Source organism: Plectrocnemia conspersa, unplaced genomic scaffold (assembly GCF_051122295.1).
Source record: "Plectrocnemia conspersa isolate PC_06_02 unplaced genomic scaffold, ASM5112229v1 ptg000008l, whole genome shotgun sequence".
In the NCBI taxonomy this organism is placed as follows: Eukaryota; Metazoa; Arthropoda; class Insecta; order Trichoptera; family Polycentropodidae; genus Plectrocnemia; species Plectrocnemia conspersa.
In genome coordinates this window covers 23212308-23232006 of record NW_028277172.1, presented here as the reverse complement: position 1 = coordinate 23232006, position 19699 = coordinate 23212308, and the positions used below count along the sequence as shown (strand labels likewise).

Here is a 19699-nt window from a genome sequence, read left to right as displayed (position 1 = left end):
GCAATCACTTCCTTATATGCACCATTTTTCGGTTTCGACGACATAAATTTCTCAAAAATGTTCAAACTTGTCTTTCTTGTTCTTAGTGATAATTACAGGCGAGGCTTTCTTGCCATCTAGACGAATTGGCCAAATACAGGTAATATATGCACTTGAGTAACCAGTGGAAGGAATATAAATTTACGAGGCACAATGTGGTCAATCGTCGTTTGACATCCTTGGCCCATAAACACTGCAGTTTTATCAACAGTAATCATGAGAGTTGGTATTTTGAAAAGTCGAAGCCATCAGCAAAAGATTTTAATGCAAGTGCATGTCTAATAACTTCATTATTATTGAACATTTTTGAAAAATTTGAACATTTTTGAGAAATTTTGGACAATAGTCCAGGTTGAATAGTGTTGCCGATTTTCTAAAAAGAAAGTTCATACCATTAAAGAATACCATCCAGCCAGTTTATTAACGATTTTAATTATTCTAGGAATATATCTAACCGTAATGCCTTTGCTTTGGCAAAGGCATTTGCTCTCCTGTCCGCAAACCATTCCCAGATATTTTTCAGCTCTGGAAATAACGGTTGCCGACCTGATCCACACTTGCACTTCTTAACATTTCACTGGTCCACCTAATGACAAAGGTTATCTTATTATTTTTGTCATTTTTTGACCATTCGGAGATCCAACATCTTCTCTCTGCAGAAAGTCGTAAGATTCTTGCCATAAGATTCCTTCACAATCCATTTATTATATTTTATCGATGGAATAGCTTTTTCTTTTTACACTCATTTTATCTGGGATTAAAAAATATTCATTTTGGAAAAGTAAATAGAAAATAGAATTTACTGTTACGAGATAGAAATACGCACACGTTCTAAATATGTGCGGCAAGGCTGTACATGGTGTACAGCATATGCAAATAATCAGGGACCGGCCGTAATACTCGAACCAATAAATCGAAATAATTTTTACTTAGAATTGTGCGATCACGATGCGTATAGCTTAAGGACTGAACCAATAATGCTGATAGTTTGACTGTTACGTCAAAATATATAATACGGAATAATAATAATTATGAACACGTGTTCCAAACTCTGTGATCACCCAACTTAAACGATGTTAACAGTATTGCCACTATGCGAAACAGTTTACATTCAATCAAATGTTGAAATGTTTGTATCTAAAATTGTTTCAATTTGTTTTTTATATTTTTTTTAATCTCAAAATTTTCCGTCACCGTTTATTCATACAAAGAGAAAAACGTTTTTTCGGGGAATAACCAGGGTTTTTTTCGGGGTTTCTTTCCGTCGGCACACCCTTAGACTTTGGTTTGTAGTTATTTGTCTACGGATTTTGACGGTAATAAATTTCAGTTGAAATTTACCATTTATAAAGTTTTATTTTTTATTTTATTTGCGTTTTTAGTACTTCTTTTTTTATAGAAATAATTAAAATTTTTAACAATTCTCCCTTATTTCTTGATATTTTATCATTCAATATTATTGATATGTAAATACAATAAAACCCAGATTTTTCAACATTTAAGAGCAAAAAAAATGGGTTATTGAGGTAAATATTATTTAAATTGCAAATAAATAAAATACAGTGTACATATATTAAATTATCACGATATTTATTAACATAATATATTGTAAGCAGTTTATTATGGGACAAAAAAGTATTATTTATAACATTATACAGTTTATTGTAATTACACGACATGGCCGACATCAGCGACGTTACTACCGAATGTGTTTATTTTTAATCGAGTATTTCTGTCGGCGCCGTGTCGCTAGCAGTCACCCCAGCTCGCTTTTGTCCCGGGCAGCTTTCGTCTCATCAAGGTTAGCGTCGCGGTTCATCCCCCGTCCGCGTCCCCGAAGATCTTCGATAGGATCTGGCGCCGCTTTTTCGGCGCTGCGCCTCGTTGTCGATCCACCGGTCGATAATGTCCTAGAATGACGTTTTGCTTTTTCCACAGATGCCGAATATCAAACTGCAGTCGTCCGACAGTGAGGTTTTCGACGTCGACGTCGACATCGCCCGATGCTCGGTGACTATCAAGACCATGCTGGAGGATCTCGGCATGGACGAAGAAGACGAAGAAGTCGTCCCGCTGCCCAACGTCAACTCTGCCATCCTCAAAAAGGTCATACAGTGGGCCACCTATCATAAAGATGACCCCCCGCTACCAGAGGACGACGAGAACAAAGAGAAGCGCACTGACGATATTTCATCTTGGGACGCCGACTTCCTCAAGGTCGATCAAGGTACACTGTTCGAGCTGATTCTCGCCGCCAACTATTTAGACATCAAGGGCCTGCTGGACGTGACGTGCAAGACCGTAGCCAACATGATCAAAGGCAAAACGCCCGAGGAGATCAGGAAGACGTTCAACATCAAAAACGATTTCTCCGCCGCCGAGGAAGATCAAGTGCGTAAAGAGAATGAGTGGTGCGAAGAGAAATGAACGGACTGAATGCGGAGATAGCTTCTATATTTTGCACCTTTCGCGAATAAATCTTACGTTTAAGATGGTACTACGTTAATATTTATGTATATGTTATTTTAGCAGTATTTTTTTATGGTATGAATATCTCATTAACTATTTGTACAGTAATGAACAAAATTCAGTTTCAATTACATTCGAGTGAGGTGAGCTATGTTACGATTCATTTTCTATCTGTTCCGTTAAAACAAATTATAACATTTCTGTGTTTGATATTATAGTTAAACTCTATTATATTAATAAAAATTAACAATATTCTTTGTATAAAATGTTCTATAACTACATTAAATACATTCTGGTAAAATGTTGACTTTTTAATACATTAATTATACAAAAACAGCTTTCAAAACTTTCCAAAAGTCCAGTCGATCTAGTAAGCATAAAAGACAAAGGCCCGGAAATGACTCACCATGATTTTAAATATGAGTTCGTCTCCTGTCTGTATTATTTCCACTGGTGTAGAAACAAACTGATGTAAAAGTTCTTCATAAACTACACTTTCTTCTAGTTATTAAACAGTCAGTCATGAATAAAATATATAAAAAAAATTCCAGTTGCTTTAATTAAAATATTTTAAAAAATTCATTTTAGAATTGTATAATCTTTCTAATTGAAATTGAAAATCATCCTAACAAATCTCAGATCCTCATTATTGGCTGTTATTTAAAAGGGAATTATTTTGAGATATGTGCATTTAAATAAATACTTTGTTCCATAAAATTAATTATTAATGCACTATAAATGAAAGGTAAATCTTTGGGAAAGGATTCTTTGCAGTTATTCTTAAAGTGTTCACTTTTAATGTAATGCACCAAAAAGTCGTTTTATGGAACAATTCTTTTATTTATTGCTCATTTAAATTGTCCTCCTTATTATTTACTTTGGTTTCTCAAACAGTTGTAAGTTATGATACTCGTTAGTGAGTATTTCACTGATTTTGGAGTACGACACTGATCTGATTTGACTCCTCTACCCTTCCTCGTCTTTATTTATGACACATGCGACCATTGAGATCTTAGAATATTATTATATGCTATGAATATGCATACAAATGCAAAACCCTGTCTATGAAAGGACCTGAAGTCACTACGGTAGTAGTCAATGGACAAGCTTTCGGCATTGCTGAGTTTCACATTGTTACAATTTTCTGATCTCATAATTAAGGTGGAAGTTTAATGTTTAATCAGAAATACTTACGTCAAAGACTCTGGAGTGATATTGATTTAGTATGCATAGTTCCATAGTTTGCATTAAGGTATCAAATCATGAGGAGGCGTTTTGTGTGACTATTTTAATAGGGCAAAGAAAACACATAAAAAATAGATTTTTCACTACATCATAATTTTTTAATATATTTCACAAAGTCAAGCAACTGTAAACACAAGCTTACGTCTGTTGATTCAATAACTTGAAAAGAAAACAATGGCGAAGCTTTGATTTCATTCAAAATCTGCTCTTTGACGACTATGAATATATTAAATAGTATTATTGGACAGAGATATATTCTGCATCTTTACTTCACTGGTATTCCCAAGAACTAACTTCACCATTTTAAACATGCAGGGTTTTATTAGTGCTTCTCCAATTGTGAGATTTTTACTTGGTAATTTCCAATGCTATTTCATATGATGCTTGAACTAATGCTGTGCTTTCTTGATGAACTCCCAATCTTTTTTAGAATGTTCTGAATGCTACCTCTTCAAGTGACGCAAGAGTTTTGAAGCTTTCTTGAACACTGTACTGAGAACAACCTTGCAAAAACATATTGTGGCTTCACTATTCCATTGCTAGTAAATTAGGTAAAGCCATACTTCAGATAATAGCATGGTATATACGGTTATTAGATTAAAAATTATGCTGCTATTCAAACTTAAAGACACTGATTAAAAATAAATATTACTTTAAAAGCAATATTTTTTAAGTTTCTGTTTCGGATAGCGAACCCACAGAAAATCCTTCGCGACCCATGGGTAGGTAAGAAAAGTTTCAGAGGAAAAATATACAAACGAGCACTTTTTAAAGTTCCATAGGAGTGGAGTCGACAATCTGTTGTAGCTTTGGATACTCTAGATTGCGTCCCTTATTCTTGACCTAACATAAACCATCCAGGTAATTTACAAGCTTACCAGTAACAATGATGTTTTCAGCGATAGTTACGTAGAGCTGGAACAATTTATGTAGGATGGTGCATCTTTTAGATGTGCGCCAATATTTTTTTTTATAAAATATAAGCATTGTGTGTATACGTTTGATTATGAGCTGATACATATGCAATGTTTGAACAATTATGTATTAAGGCCATGATGATGCATTGAAAAAAATTGTAAGTCATGATTATAAGTTTACTACTAAATAAATAAATAAGCGCTCTATTTGATAAAGACGCAAAGATTTTGTGATATAAAATCTTTATCGAGTGGTAGATTGACTTCAAATTAGTGCAAATTTCACTAAAAGTATCGCAATGAGTTCGGTTAAATATTTTACGTAGGTTTTACCTTAGATTCAATACGTTCATGAAAATAATATAGATAAATTAATTGAATAATAAAAAAAACAATGTTTGTCAATATTACTTAAGCAGGCAAGAAACTTGTTTATAGGTTCTGAATATATTAATATTAGATACATATATGTATGTACCCAATTTCAACAAAAAGAACAGAGTTTGTAAACGTTGACCGTTAATGCATTTTGAGTAGCCCATAGTAGTAACAACCGAAGTCTGAAAAGTTTGTCATAGCATATGAAGATTTATCTAGAATTCAAGATAACTTTTATTTTTTTAACCCTTTGACGACCGAGGCTGTTTTTATGTAGTTTGATGGAAATATTATCTAATGCAGAATTTTATGTAATTTATTCGACTATCACCAGACCACAAAACAACTCATATGATTTAATTTATATGTTTAACAAAATAAAATAGATATATATCAGCAATATAAATGTATTTGTGAATATGATAGCCGTTGTAGTTTTAATCAGATTTCTATAGAACAATACTGGAAAATTGTCCTGTCTTAACTTCTAGGCTAAGTTTGTTTATCAGCCTGATCATGTTTCAAAATCTAGTTGATTCATATTAATCACAATATTGCTGAATATCAAATACGATTCAGTTTTAATTATTAATTGAATAAATATTGTACTTGAATCATGAGTGTATGATTATAACATTGAAGCAAAGGTTCAATCATCTAAATTGTAGTACTCCAAAGATTCAAGACTAAAAAAGCATGCTATGTTCGATCTACCAGGTGAAGTAATCTGAAGAAAATTACGAGAATTGTTAAAAAACAACTTTTGAATTTTACGCTATGATAACACCTCGGCTCACACTAATAATTCTTATTTTTTAGTTAAAACGACTGTATTTACCGATCATTCCCTGTTGCAGATAAAGAGAACATTTAAAGAGCAGTGTTTTGAGACCATAGATGAGATAAAGTAAATATTGCCGCGATAGCTGAACAATTTACCAAATAGTGTATTCCACAGATGTTTTATAGATTTGAAGAAACACTACTATACGCATATTATATATGATGGGACAATATCAATATTGAAGAATTAATAAATACTATGGGGCCCTATTAATTTATTTTATTAATTATAACCTAAACTAGGCGGCATTCTGGTAATACTGACGTGATGGCGGCGGAGGGCAGCGCATTCTTTTAGTGGATCTCGACGGGTAGACTACGACGGGCAGCGCCATGTCCGTCGATCCTTCTTATCATCGTACTCCAATATGTAACTAAACTATATGTCAATAAATAATAGGACAGTAGGTCAATCTGTGTGTAATTGCCACCCATTTGTACTTCTTCTGCTTATTTTCCCCTGAGAGATGAGTTGGTTTACTTTGTATTTTGGACTTGAATTGAAAAGCTTAAAACTATAACTGATTTTAGAACTTTCATTAGGTCAAGTTGGGTCTGATTAATTCGGGTAGATTAGGTTTTGGTTTGAACAACAAATGCATGTTTCTCAACTGTCAAATTGAGTTTCATAGATATTTTAGAGCAGCATTTAATTTCACTAGTGCCTATAAGTTAAACTGTATTTTCGCTAGTAGAAATATATATCGATCCTGCTTTGATCCTAATATCCTCACTAACAACTAGGGATTACAATAATACAGAGATTTAAAAAAAAAATAGTCAATATCGTTATTACCTGTATTTTCAATATTTCTTTTTATCAATTGGTAATTAAAAATACCAAAAAATAACGTTTAATCATTCAAAGTCGAACTAAATGCTTTATTGCTAAGTTTATGCTGATGTTTATGTTGAATGTTAATACATACTTGCGAATTTTGCTGAGTCGGAACATTTTCTTTGAAGATATTGAATGTTATGATGAGTTTAAACTCATAAAGCATAATATAGCTTGACTGAGATTATTTTATCTTTACTACCGTTGTTGATTTAGGATTAAAAATATCGAAACAACAAATATCCCGTTACAAAATGGCAACCTTGATACGACTACTGTTAACAAACACCGAAAGAATAGTGAAATTGTCGTTAATTTATAAAAAATTATGCATTTTTGAAAATGTAAAAAAATGCAGACTTATCGGACAACCTGATAGACTACATCAACCTGGATTTTAAAATTGAAGGATTTTGCTACCGTCTTTAAAATACACGGGAGGTCAGTGACCGTGGAACGGTGCCGACAAAAACCGTGTTGTTGGTTCACTAACGCCACAGGAACGGCGACTTGTCTGAAGTTTTCGATATATAATTTATCACCCATTTTGTAGATCGGGATGACTTACACATATCTCCACGAATCAGGAAGCGATGAAGGGGAGCTTCATTAAAAAGTCAGCAATGAAGTCTGAGCATGTCGACTTGCTGTCGTAAATTGTAGCAATTGCATTCCACGATCAATTAAAATATTTTTTGTAATGCATATTATGTATGATCTCGAAATTTTTATGAATTAAAATCTTGATTTGATAAAATTTCACATTCAAGAAAAAATATCACATTCATAAGAAAAGTATGTTTTTTTATTAAAAAGTTTGACGACTACTGACTAGGCGAAGAGTGCCCAACTCGTTCCACCTGCGAGTTGTGTTGCGCCGTCCGTCGTTCGGCTCGGTTGTGTTGTTTATCGTTTCTTTGGCAACAAGAAAAAATCTGTAACACATAAACGAACAACTGATAAAAGAAACGGTGCACAGTTCTTAACACCGATTTGTGACATTGTTATCGCGCGCTTTTCGCACATTTCCTACTGACCCGCGATCGCGAATCGATAAATTCGCGTAACGTTCCGTCTGTTTCTAGTTTTTAACTGTTAAAATAGTGAAGAATATCAGCCAAGTATCGAGCGGCCATCTGTGTGTTTTCACGAGCGAAACCGGTGTCGATCGGATGGGAGATGAAAAAAGAAGACTCAATTCGCATCCCATACTCGGCCTGTGAGAACTTCTGCTTGTGAGAACCGTGGCTTATTGACGGTGGTGAAACTGCACATAACAACATTGTCTTCAGTGTGTGTGTTGTTGCTGCAACTCGGACACATCTTCATCCATGGTGAGGGACAAGAGGCCTGTCTTCTTCTTAAAGAGGGTGAGTTTAACGTCTTTTGGGTGAAATCCCCTCTTTTAAAAAATATTTTTGGTATACAAGTTTGTTAATAAGCGGCCATTGTTGATGAACAATGCCGCGTGTGGCAATTTTTCGGTTGCAAGACGAATTAAAATATAATTAGATCAATGCTGCTCGGATGTTTATCTATGTGAATTGTTATGTGTATAAAGTTTCAGACGCTTTATATAATTTTATTATTATTATAATAAATTGATGAAATTCGCGACGCAACAAAGATAATAATAAACACAACTGCTACTTTTTAATTAATGAATTATGAAATTGTTTTTTTTTAATGTATCATCGTTTATTTCGATTTTTATGCATGGCAACATTTCGCCATTTATTGAGCTTGTGTCATTATAATTTAAAAATGGCGGATATTCAACTGTCAAAATTCCAAGGTTTCTCAACATATATAGTAAATAATATTTTTTTTTAAATAAATGATAACGATTAATAAACATAATAGTATATCATGATACATGTTATGTAAATTAATTATTTTAATTAGAGGAAAAGGATGTTACTATTTTTTATTTATAAATAGATATTAAACGATAAGATTATAATAGATAATAATTAGGATAATTGAAAAATTTTAAATGGCGAACCTAACCGAAAAGTTGCTATAATAATTAATGAAGTATTTTTTAGCAACATAACCTAATCGATTCAGGCAATTCTATTAATTAGCCATAAACTTGATCCCAAAACATTTAGCATAAAAAAATAAATTGTATACCTACAATAAATTGGCATCATATGAAGAAGAAAGTACGTACATATGAAGTAATAACAAATAGACAATTTTTTCACTAACATCGAATTTTAGATTTCACCGTGCGAAATTATTAAAACAATTCTGTATGTTTGCCCACTCTAGACCACTAGACCACGAGCCGTGACTTCATTATCCGACGTTACAACCGTGATGTACCGAAATTGTGCCATTTGTTTTGCATATCGCGCCTGCATTGGACTTAGCTAATTATCAAGAATTAGCACCAGATCGATATCTTTAGTTTGGAAGATTGAGGAAGACACAAATTAAACATATGTTTTATTGCTTTAACTATCGAGCTTCCTAGATCTTAGTTTGTGACCACCAACTGAGCAGACGTTATGCAGGATGAAGAATTTTGACCGTGGTCCGAATAGCTTGTGTAATCAATATTAGCTCATAATTATGGTTCTGCTGATATTTTTGTTGAATTCGATCACTTTTGACCTATACGATAGTTTATATTATATTATACAACTATCACTTAGCACTATATAAACTGTTTTTATTTAAAAAAAAAGTTTTTATGTACAACATGCTTTTTATACGTTACTGACCATTTAAACATATGGTCAGTTCTACAGTTGTTAGATCAATACCGCACCCTTCCTTTACTTGTTTTTTTTTATTTTAGGGCTTCCATTCCGAGCATTAGGGAGACTCAGGTGTTACGGCAACGAATCAAACAAGGTGCTCTACCGTTTGCTATTGATTAAACTAGTTCTAATCAATTGTTTTTAGATTATTCAGAAACGGAATTTCTATAGTAACCCTACACCTGCCCGGTGGTGCATGTTGTTCATCTACCTATAGTTCCGGTGAGCCAGGCTTATTCATTATACCACCACCGCATATCCATATCCGGTAACGTAATAACAAAAATCATTCCGGTGACGCACAACATTTTTTTGGACAACGAAAGTGTTTAGAAAAAATTCTATTGCTAAATAATCTCGATCGTTTCTGTTATTCACGCGAGTAAAGATATCGAAAGCGATATGGACTGCCTTTTTTATGCGCCTTTATTCTGGTCTGGTTAGAAAACCGATATGAAATTGTGTCTTTCACTTTGAGTAGTCACAATCGAGTGGTGTGAATGGTGAAAAAAAGTAAATGGAGTCGGACATGTGATTTGCTTTTCCCTTCGAATTTATTACTTGTCAGTTTCATTCAAGATTTATATAAGTGGATTTAATTTTACTGCTTATTGCAGTTTGAAAAGCAGTCAGAACCGGTGTAATAAAAAACAAACATATTTATTCCCTTTATATAGTCTTTTTAGTGACTAAGGGATACCAGTATTGTATATTGAAAGTAAAAATAAAATAATTTTTAATTTTTTAATGAATAAGTGAAAATATAAAGTAAAAGTTTAAATAAATATGACGGTTACTCAAATAACCGTCAAATCTATAATTTGTGTTTTGATTCAATACGATTTGTTTGCTGTTTTTTCACCAAGTCGGAGAGAAAACTAGATTAATGTCTCCTCAAATATAATTTCGTATTGCGCCATTTCCTTCGAAACTTATCTTGATCTCAGGCCTTGGCTCTAAACTCACTCCAAACTTTTACATAAGTTTTTATATTTTTGCTTTTGCTTATGTACTGAAATATAATTCTAAAATATCGACATTTAAAATGTCTTTCCCTTGAAATTAGAAGATTCGTTTTTTTTGTCGGTGTAAATAAACAATATTGCGTATCCGAGTGAGCGTTCATTAGCCGTTCCAAAGTGAGGATCTTTATTGAATAAAGACAAGGATCGATACCAATTGTCTTCTATAGAATGTATATTCTTTTTTTCGAATCTACCGTTATGTAGTTATAAGAGTGTTTTCAGAAAGTTTTTCCGGTACAAGTCGGTTTTATCACTGCCACTGTCACGCTTGCCCACGTTTATGAGCACATATATAATGAAACAATTCGGAGCATGTGAAAAAATTGTCTTAGCACTTGAACGACCGACGGGTCATTTATTCGTGGCGTGATGTGTGAAAACAGAAAATTATCACATGTTTTAATATGTATTGATACATGTGTAAAAATATTATATCATTGCTTTTTAAGGTATGAGTCGCATTAGGTCAAAATTAAAATCATATAATTTATTTTATTCTATTTGTTTTATTTCTAGTTAAAAAATATATTTTTACAGACTTTTACAAATAAAAAATGTTGGTTTTGAGAATTAGTGTATTTAAATGCACTGATTTTATTTGGTACTTGTTTATTACCACGGTGCCCGTCTTAAATTTAACTACTGATTATTTTGAAACCCAATATAAATAAAAAGGTACTTGTTAGGAATGTCAGCGCCACGCTCAGAAATCAATGGTTATGATTTCTCTGCTGGGTTTAGCCGTAACGGCTATGAAGGCGACCAACAGCGAGCGGTAGCGAGCGAGTGTTGGTCAGAACATTTCAATTATTTATGTAAGGGAAATATTGCTATCAATTTATATAATCCTTTTAAGTAGATTCGTTGCAGAGAATTATGGGGTTTTGCTGTTCTCACCAACGTTCGCTGCTTGCCACTCACTCGCACAATATACGCTTTAAATTTAAAACATATTTATGTAGTCAAAGGTTGTTGGCCGCTTTCGTAGCCGTTAGGGCCAAACCATTGTCAATCTCAGAAATGTTACGCAGTGGGGCAGTTTTGCAGATTTGCGCAATATTTTTGAACTCGTATTTTTATTTTAATTTACCAGTGCAATGTTTTTAAATTACTGTTTATAATAACAATCATAATTTTGTGCGGTCCCTTTTTTGCATTTTTGTTTCTATATGAATTTGAATGTTCATATTGTACAATTCAAATCGTGTTGAATATTAAGTTGAACGTCGCCGTCGCAGTGGAAACGCTCGGTAACGAGCGTGGCCGACACGATTTCATTGCTTTTGACATGAATTTTTGACTTCCGAGAAGTGATAATTGTTTTTGCGCCCTCCTATTGACCAAAAGTCGATTTGAGTATACTTTTCACAGTAATCTCATATCAGAAATTTGTGTTAATATCGGCGAGGATAGCTATCGTTAATATAAGCTATGGAGCCATATGCGAGATGCAACGTTTGTCTGTATTTATTTTTCCGCTTATTTACCCCTGAGAGATAAGTTGGTTTAGTTTGCATTTTAGACTAGTTTTAGATATTTCATTAGGTTAAGTTGGGTTTGGTTAATTCTTGTAGCAAATGAACGTTTCGCAACTGTCAAATTGAGTTGCATTGATATTTTAGAGTAGCGTATAATTTCACTAGCGCCTATAAGTTAAATTATATTTTCGCTAGTATATATCTACTGGTAAAAATGTATTTGGACTTCATAAGTGAAAATATAACTTTATAGAAAAATAAACATTTATACATCGCATGTAAATACATTTTTAAAAAAGTTAAAATCATATAATATTATTAGCACCTGCCAGATAAATTATATTTACACTGGTAGAAATATATATCTACCGGTGAAAATGTATTCCGATATGATTTCACTGAAATGACATGTTTTAAAAATATTTTCGGGATAGATTCGAAATCTGTTTTTATTTAATTTGAGGTATAACTCGATAATTTCTGGTTTCGAATCAGAGACGTCATTTTAGTTTTCCCGTGGGGAGGGGGGGGGGTAAAAGTTGGCCAATCAGTGGTCGTTTTTTTAATATTTTGATTTCATTATGATTCATAGTATTTCATTAAATGACATGCATTTTTCTGGTTAAATTAAAGAAGGGGGGGGGGCAGATACTCCAACCTGCCGAATAAGTTTCGTAAGGTATAATTAAAAAACGTTTAGCTAAGTTGTACTTAGCATAGCTAGAGTGGCCAGGAAACCTAATAAAAAAACTATACGTTGCGTGTTTTGAATTTATGTTGATGTGCTTAAACAAAAAAATTAATAAAATATATGTTACTGATTTATAGAGTCTGCTGTCTCACTACTTATTTGTAGGTGTTGTTTTGAATCAGGGAGGTCATCTTAGTTTTTTCCATATGGGGGGGGGGGTGGTAAAAGTTGGCTAAACTATATTTCAATTTCATTAAAATTCATATTATTTCCTCAAATGTCATGAATTTTTCTGGTCAATTTCAAGAAGTGGGGGGGGGGGAATGCCCCTATCTGCCTTCTCCCATAAAATTAAGTTCCTGAGTTAAACCATAACTAGTTAATGTAAACTGTAATGCCTTAATGCAATGTCTCCCTTCAAATTCAAGTATATTTTTACAACTAATAATCAAAATAAGCATTATTGAAATCGACACATTTAAGCTAATTAATTAAAAGATAATTTATTCTGATGGCTTGAACATTTATGTTCTGAAGTTCATAATATCTTGAACTGCACTTTTGGCATCAGTTTGTTTGTGAAAGACTAAGAAGTTGTCGAAATGCTTAATCAAGTGATGTCTGATGAGTAAAATTAAACATATTATACTATATAGCATAGCACAAGTTTAATTTTTAAGCACTGAACCTTTACGATGGACCAGACGTCGCAGTCAGTGGCGTAGCTAGGGTATGTGCCGCCCAGGGCGATCCTTAAAATTGCCGGTCCCCCCCCCCCATACATTTTTTTGCAGGGTCATAAAATCAGCATTTCTTAAAATAATAAATTGGTTATTATGAAAATCTTATTATTCGTGGATTTATATATGTTTTAGTGCATTCAGGGTTAAGAACCACACTAGACGATCCCATCGCGAATATGCCACCCCCAAGCAAGTGCCGCCCGGGGCGGCCCGCCCCCTCCGCCCAACCATAGCTACGTCACTGGTCGCAATTAATATTTATTGACAATTACTAAGTTTTTTATTGTTTAAGAAATGAAGTAGTTTATACCAACTGAATAAGCTTTCGGGTTTCATGTTTGTACAATCGTTATGCAGACCGCTTTATGTTAGAATATGATCAAGAAATGGATCGCAAATAGAAAAATCATAACATTGATTTTTTTATTTTTGTTCATTTCGTTTGGCAACCATTTGTCAAGCTGTTTTTACTAGTTGTATAAATAAATAAATATACAATAATTGTTGAATTACTAATGCATTGTATTTGTACAACTTCTTATATTCAACTATCCTTTTAGTTGGTCGTTAGCAACTGGAAAAGGACCTCCACGACTTCCTTTATCGTTAAGGATCTCGTTCGATCAAAATTTGTTACAGCATGATTTTTTTTGTTATATTTAGTTTACCGCCCCACCAAAAGTAGTATAGTATAAGCACAAGTTGAAATGACATTTCGTCGGAAAATAACTATTGTAGATCTAATGCATAGGCATCTAAATTATCACCCTGCTTTATATGATGGAAGGACTATGTTGCAGAAATAAGCACACTAGTTTAACTTTGTAATTGCCAAAAGCATACATTCTTACAAACCTGTTTATATGGTACATAATCTACATACATAAGTATGCGTGGGAGAAATTTTAGTAGCGGCGTCGCGCTGTCTGCAATATGACTTGATAATTTCTCAAACTGTCGCTCGGCTGGCACCTTTCTTCAATAAATAATTCACGCATTCAGCATGCACACCTGTGGTTATTGCGATTAATGCGAATCTCGAACCCAATAGACGCTATTAATAGAGTGCGTGAAATTCCGCGAATCTGCCATCTGTCAGACTGTCTGAATCACGAGAAGACGCATGGGAGATTTCTAATAGAAAGTTTTTTTTTTAATTTCAAATCAAATATTTGTCTACCAAAGTGGTACGCGTCTAGGGTCAGACCCTAGGTTAGGCAGTATCTCGTTTCCTTTCACCGGTCGTTTACCTTCTAATTGCAGTTACGTATCGAGCTCATTATCTTAGACCACCATACCCGCATCGCGGGCATCGTGTAATTGAGGTGCGGGGTCTATCTTGTGCATCTTCAACCGCAACAGGTAGGCAAAGAATCAATTATACGTCATCAAGGCAATTTGTTGGAATTTCAAAACCTTTTTTGTGGGAGAAAAAATATCAAAGTACTAACCCTAGACATGCAACGGAGCGGTTGTGCAACTGTTACGAAAGTGTTCTATGCACCATGGGCGAAATGATGTGCAAATGAATGTATCGAGATTTCACAAAGTGGGCAAGTGTGCCTGGCTCGGCCACGTCATTATTATAGTGGCTAACTTCTTTATTATTATTCAACGGAGAAGTGGGTATACGGACGAGAAAGTGCCTCTCGGATAACTGGTTCGAACAGAGGCGCCCAAGAATCCATTTCCGAATTTAGCACTTCTCGGTTTTCTGAGACTGTTCCTACCGTGAACCGTGTTAAAATGGTAGCAACGAGTCTGTGGTGTTTTCATATTTAACTTCCGCAATTATAACTTAAACTAAGTGTGGAAAAATATATCTTATCAATCGGATAGTACATAGAAAATATAATAAATAAAAAAATATTGATCTAATTAAAAAACAGATGAATAGTTTTGAATTTAAAAGCAACGAAAATCGTATTACCAATGTAAAATATTATTTATTTATAACATATAAAGACCTCAAGGCAAGAACATGTTGAGATTCAACGGTTTTTGTTGCAACGATAGTTTTCGTAGTTAATATACTTATATCAAACTTTAATAAATTCAATTCGGCTAAGTTCAATATACAGATTGATTAGCCATCTTCTTAAAAAATGCCCTAAATTAAAAAATACTAACAAAGAGCTTAAATACTAATAAAATTATACTAGTAACAAAATAAAATATAAATTTTTGCGGCCAGGAGGAGAAAAATGGCGTTCTTTCATGAATATGTGAACGTGAATTTATATTATTTTACAAAATAAAACATTTGAGGTTATATCAGATATGACTTTAAAATATGATTTTCTTAATTTCGTTTAAAGATTTTTTTATGTCTTTTAACTTATCTTAAAATCAGGCGTATACGGCGAGATTCATTCCCTTTCGCTCGCTCGCGTGTTAGTGACGAGAGTGAGTGAGAAAAAGTGGGCGTGCCGAATGCATGTAACGCATCCCCCCATGTCTCTCATTCACTCTCGTCATTTAATACGCGAGCGAGTGAAAGGGATTGTATCTCACAATACGCGCCTGCTTAAAATGTTATTTAACTGTAGTTAAATTTAAGACATTAGTCTTAAAATTAACTACAGTTTTCTTGTTAAAAATTTAGAAAATATATATTACGAATATAAATACATAATATAACTTATCCACTTTGTTTTTTATTAATAAATCATTAAAAAATATATCAATTTTTTAATGTTTTTCAAAATTTCAATCTATGTTTATGTCAATTAACATGTTAAAAATATTTTTTGATACAGAATCTTTTGTTTTTTAAAACCAATTAGGGCTAATTGGACGTAAGTAAAATTTTCACAAAATTAAATTTAGCATTTTTTTGCATTGCTTCTAAAAAAGTAGAGGTTAAAAATGTCTTAGTTTGATTGTTAATTCTATAAAAAGTCTTGTATATGCCTATTTATGATTTTAAAACACCTATATCACTGAATCACTCTGATCTTTGTTTTAGTCAGTGTGACCTGCCATCTTATTTCAAAATGGCAGATTAAAAAAAACAAACTAGGTAACAAAGTTATATAGAAAAAAATAGATAGATCGAATTTGCTTCATAATATTTATTAAAATTAAATCTTATTATTTTTTATCAATTAAATAGGATATAACGGTTTCAAAAATCGATAACTGCAATGGTTTTAAATATTAATAAATCACTATGATTATTTTTAATGAACTTAAAAAATATCTGGAATAAGTAAAAAATATATATTTTTTAATTGTATTTATTTAAGAAACTCGTAAAAACTAGATAAAAAATGAAATTCCTTTTACATATTTTTATACACAGAAATATACATAGTAATTGCGGATTTTACCAGACAGATTTTTACGTGTCGAATATTATGTTAGCTTTTAGCGAATTCCTTTTTTCGTTACTGCATTACTTTATCTTAGAAATACGTTTTTTATAATTTGTGTAAATTTTTAAATACACTATTTAAATATAAGGTAAAGATCTGGGTTCGAATCCAATATAAACCGTATTATTTTTCCTGTTTCTATCGTATTTGGGAGATCGAAATTAGTGATTATTATATAATTATAATTTTGATAAATCTTCACAGATAAGGTTTTTCTATATTTTCCTAATCTCACGAATGAATACTGTGAGCAATATTAAAAAAGTATAAGTCGTGCTTAGTGATATTATACAATATATTGCTTTTAAACTGTAATACAGTTTATATATTTTTTTTAATGTCTTATTGTTAATTGTGTTTATTTTTATTTCTGTTGTAACGCATTGGGATCACGCCTGTCACGTTGCAACGGTCAATTTACAATAAATTATTAAATAAATGTTTTCATAAAAATTAAATCAGCAAGTTTGATTTTTATTTTTTATTCATTTATTTATTTAAATTAAAACTAAAATTAAAAAAAATATATTTTAAGATTTTATGTAATTATAATATGTTAATTCATCCTTTAAGTGACCACTCGTGATCGATTTAATAGTTGTATATCTAGTTATTTACATATGATGATGTAAAATTTCAGCCCAGTATTTTATTATTATTATTTAGGTGTTTTGATTTATGTTTTAATTTAAATTTATCGGAGAGGGGAATGAAACTTATAAATACTCTGTGCCTTTTTGAAAGTATTTGGGTAAAATATCAGCTAACTGTAGATCTAAATGTATAAAAAATACAGGCAGTAAAGCCTGTTACGAACATCAATTTAGTCAGACTGCTAAATATTGCAACTGACTTGATAGATAAATTTAAAAGAGATTTCTTAAGTGCATGAAATAGTTATTATATAGCATTCACAACATTTTTAGAGTCTTAGTGAAAGAACTTATTTATGCTTCTAATATGGATTTTGTACTAAAAGATCCTATATTTTTTGGTGCCACTTACTGACCAGTGCTTGCGTTCCAAAGTATTCTTCAAAGCGTCATACGCAAGAACGTGGGTTATATTCTAACTCTCTGATAAACACAGTTATTCTACCTTATAATTAACACACAGATAGTATTAACCTGTTTTAGATAAAACTCTTCACTTCTTATTTATCTGAACAAGATATATCATCCTAAAAGTTTTAGAACAGGATCAAATAAAAAATGATAGCTAATATACATATAAGCGCTCTGATCTGTACAGTAGAATATTACAACCAAACTGTGATTGTGGGTCACGATCCTTATCAACGAGCGAGCGACAAGGAAGAAGAATAACTTGTTGTTAAATTTTGGTATGTGGAAGGTAAAGTTAAACGTCCGCACCAGTTGCAACGCCCAGACATGCAATCGAAATAGAAAGTTCCGATTCGGCGTGGTCTTTGGACTCTGATTCGCAATTTGCATAATCCTCTCTCCTCTTCATTCAGCGGCGGTTTCATTACTGCAATCTCAGAGTGTCCTCTTCGTGGGAATCTGGGTCAATCGAGAGCATTCTGGTTATATTCAAGAGCATCGAGATAATTTAGTACTATCAAAATGAATAATACTATACATAGGATTTTTAAATTATTTTTACTTGGACAGTTCCACATTGCAACATTAGTTCCTATGGGGATCACTTAAACGCCATAAACCTAGAAAATATATTATTGTTTTAATAACGTTTTATGATTTTATTTAAAAAAAATTGACTTAATTGAATACTTGCATTTTAACTAAATTATTATAATATACTATATTAAACATAGAACACTTTGAACAAATTACAAGCAATTTTTTCCTAAATTTATAATGATAAAATTTGATTCAAGTTTTTGTCACAAATATTTAATTACCTGATTTTGATTATTAAAAATATATAATGTATATTTTTTTGTAATAGTTGATCATATTTTATACGACTGTAAAGTACTGTATATTTTGTTATGATGTATGCAATATTTCGCAACTATTGTGATTAAAAAATTTTGCTACAGATATTTAATTACCTTATTTATATTTGTAATACTTTGATAACAGTTATTATCTTTAATAGCTTATGTCATTAGCTAACATTGTTTACAAATTAATCTGAGATTTGAAATTAGTGCATAATTTTACATGTATTATTTTATGGTAAATAGAATTTAAATATTATTTTTCTGAAAGAAAAAATATATTCCTTAATTATATTTTACTGATTAAAAAGCTTTTTTTGGATCAACTGAAATTGTGTAGATATGTCATGAAATTATATTTAAACTAGTGAAAATATATCTTCACTATATATATTTACATTGTAACATCATTTTGTAAAACTCTAGAGCAATTATTATAAATGATCTAAATATAAAACAGAGAACAACAATTAGCTTTTATATAAAATAACTACGAGTTGTCCATTTAATTTTTTTAAAAGGGAAAAAATATATTTTTTATCTAATTTTACCGATTATAAAAATTTGATTTGAAATAAAGATAGTTTATCATTAAAGCAAAAAAGTATTTTTATAAATAGACGTCACAATTAGTAAAATTAATGACTTTTTGACTATAAAAAATATAGTCACTACATATATTAATTTAAATCATAGCTAATCAATATTTTTTAAAGCGATTTTTGCCTAAAAAATGTTACTTTCTTCTGAATTTATTATATTATGTATTAGTTATGTGCTTTCCTATATAAATAAAAATATTATATTATATTTAATTTATATATTATAAGAAAGCTTCTAATGTTTAGACGCTTTCTAATATAAATCGAAATATTCTATTATCTTTATATAACTACATATGCCAAGCATTCGAACTAATGACAAAACCGACTATAATAAAAAATCTGAGATAAAAAAA

The 19699-nt window shown here is 31.9% G+C and overlaps 2 protein-coding genes across 4 annotated transcripts in view; both read left to right on the top strand.

Moving 5' to 3' along the window:
* Positions 1–1709: 1709 nt before the first annotated feature.
* SkpA (S-phase kinase associated protein 1 SKP1-related A) lies at positions 1710–2809 on the top strand. The gene is made up of 2 exons (XM_088189725.1): positions 1710–1840; positions 1978–2809. The coding sequence occupies exon 2, from the start codon at positions 1978–1980 to the stop codon at positions 2464–2466; it is 489 nt and encodes a 162-aa protein (XP_088045851.1). The 5' UTR covers positions 1710–1840; the 3' UTR covers positions 2467–2809.
* A 4786-nt stretch (positions 2810–7595) lies between these two features.
* The window catches only part of LOC148233490 (uncharacterized), a 63962-nt gene continuing 51858 nt past the window's right edge, over positions 7596–19699 (top strand). For all 3 annotated transcript variants that reach the window (XM_088189724.1, XM_088189723.1, XM_088189722.1), the window contains exon 1: positions 7596–8099. The gene's annotated coding sequence lies outside the window, so the exon portion shown is untranslated. The remainder of the gene's footprint in view (positions 8100–19699) is intronic.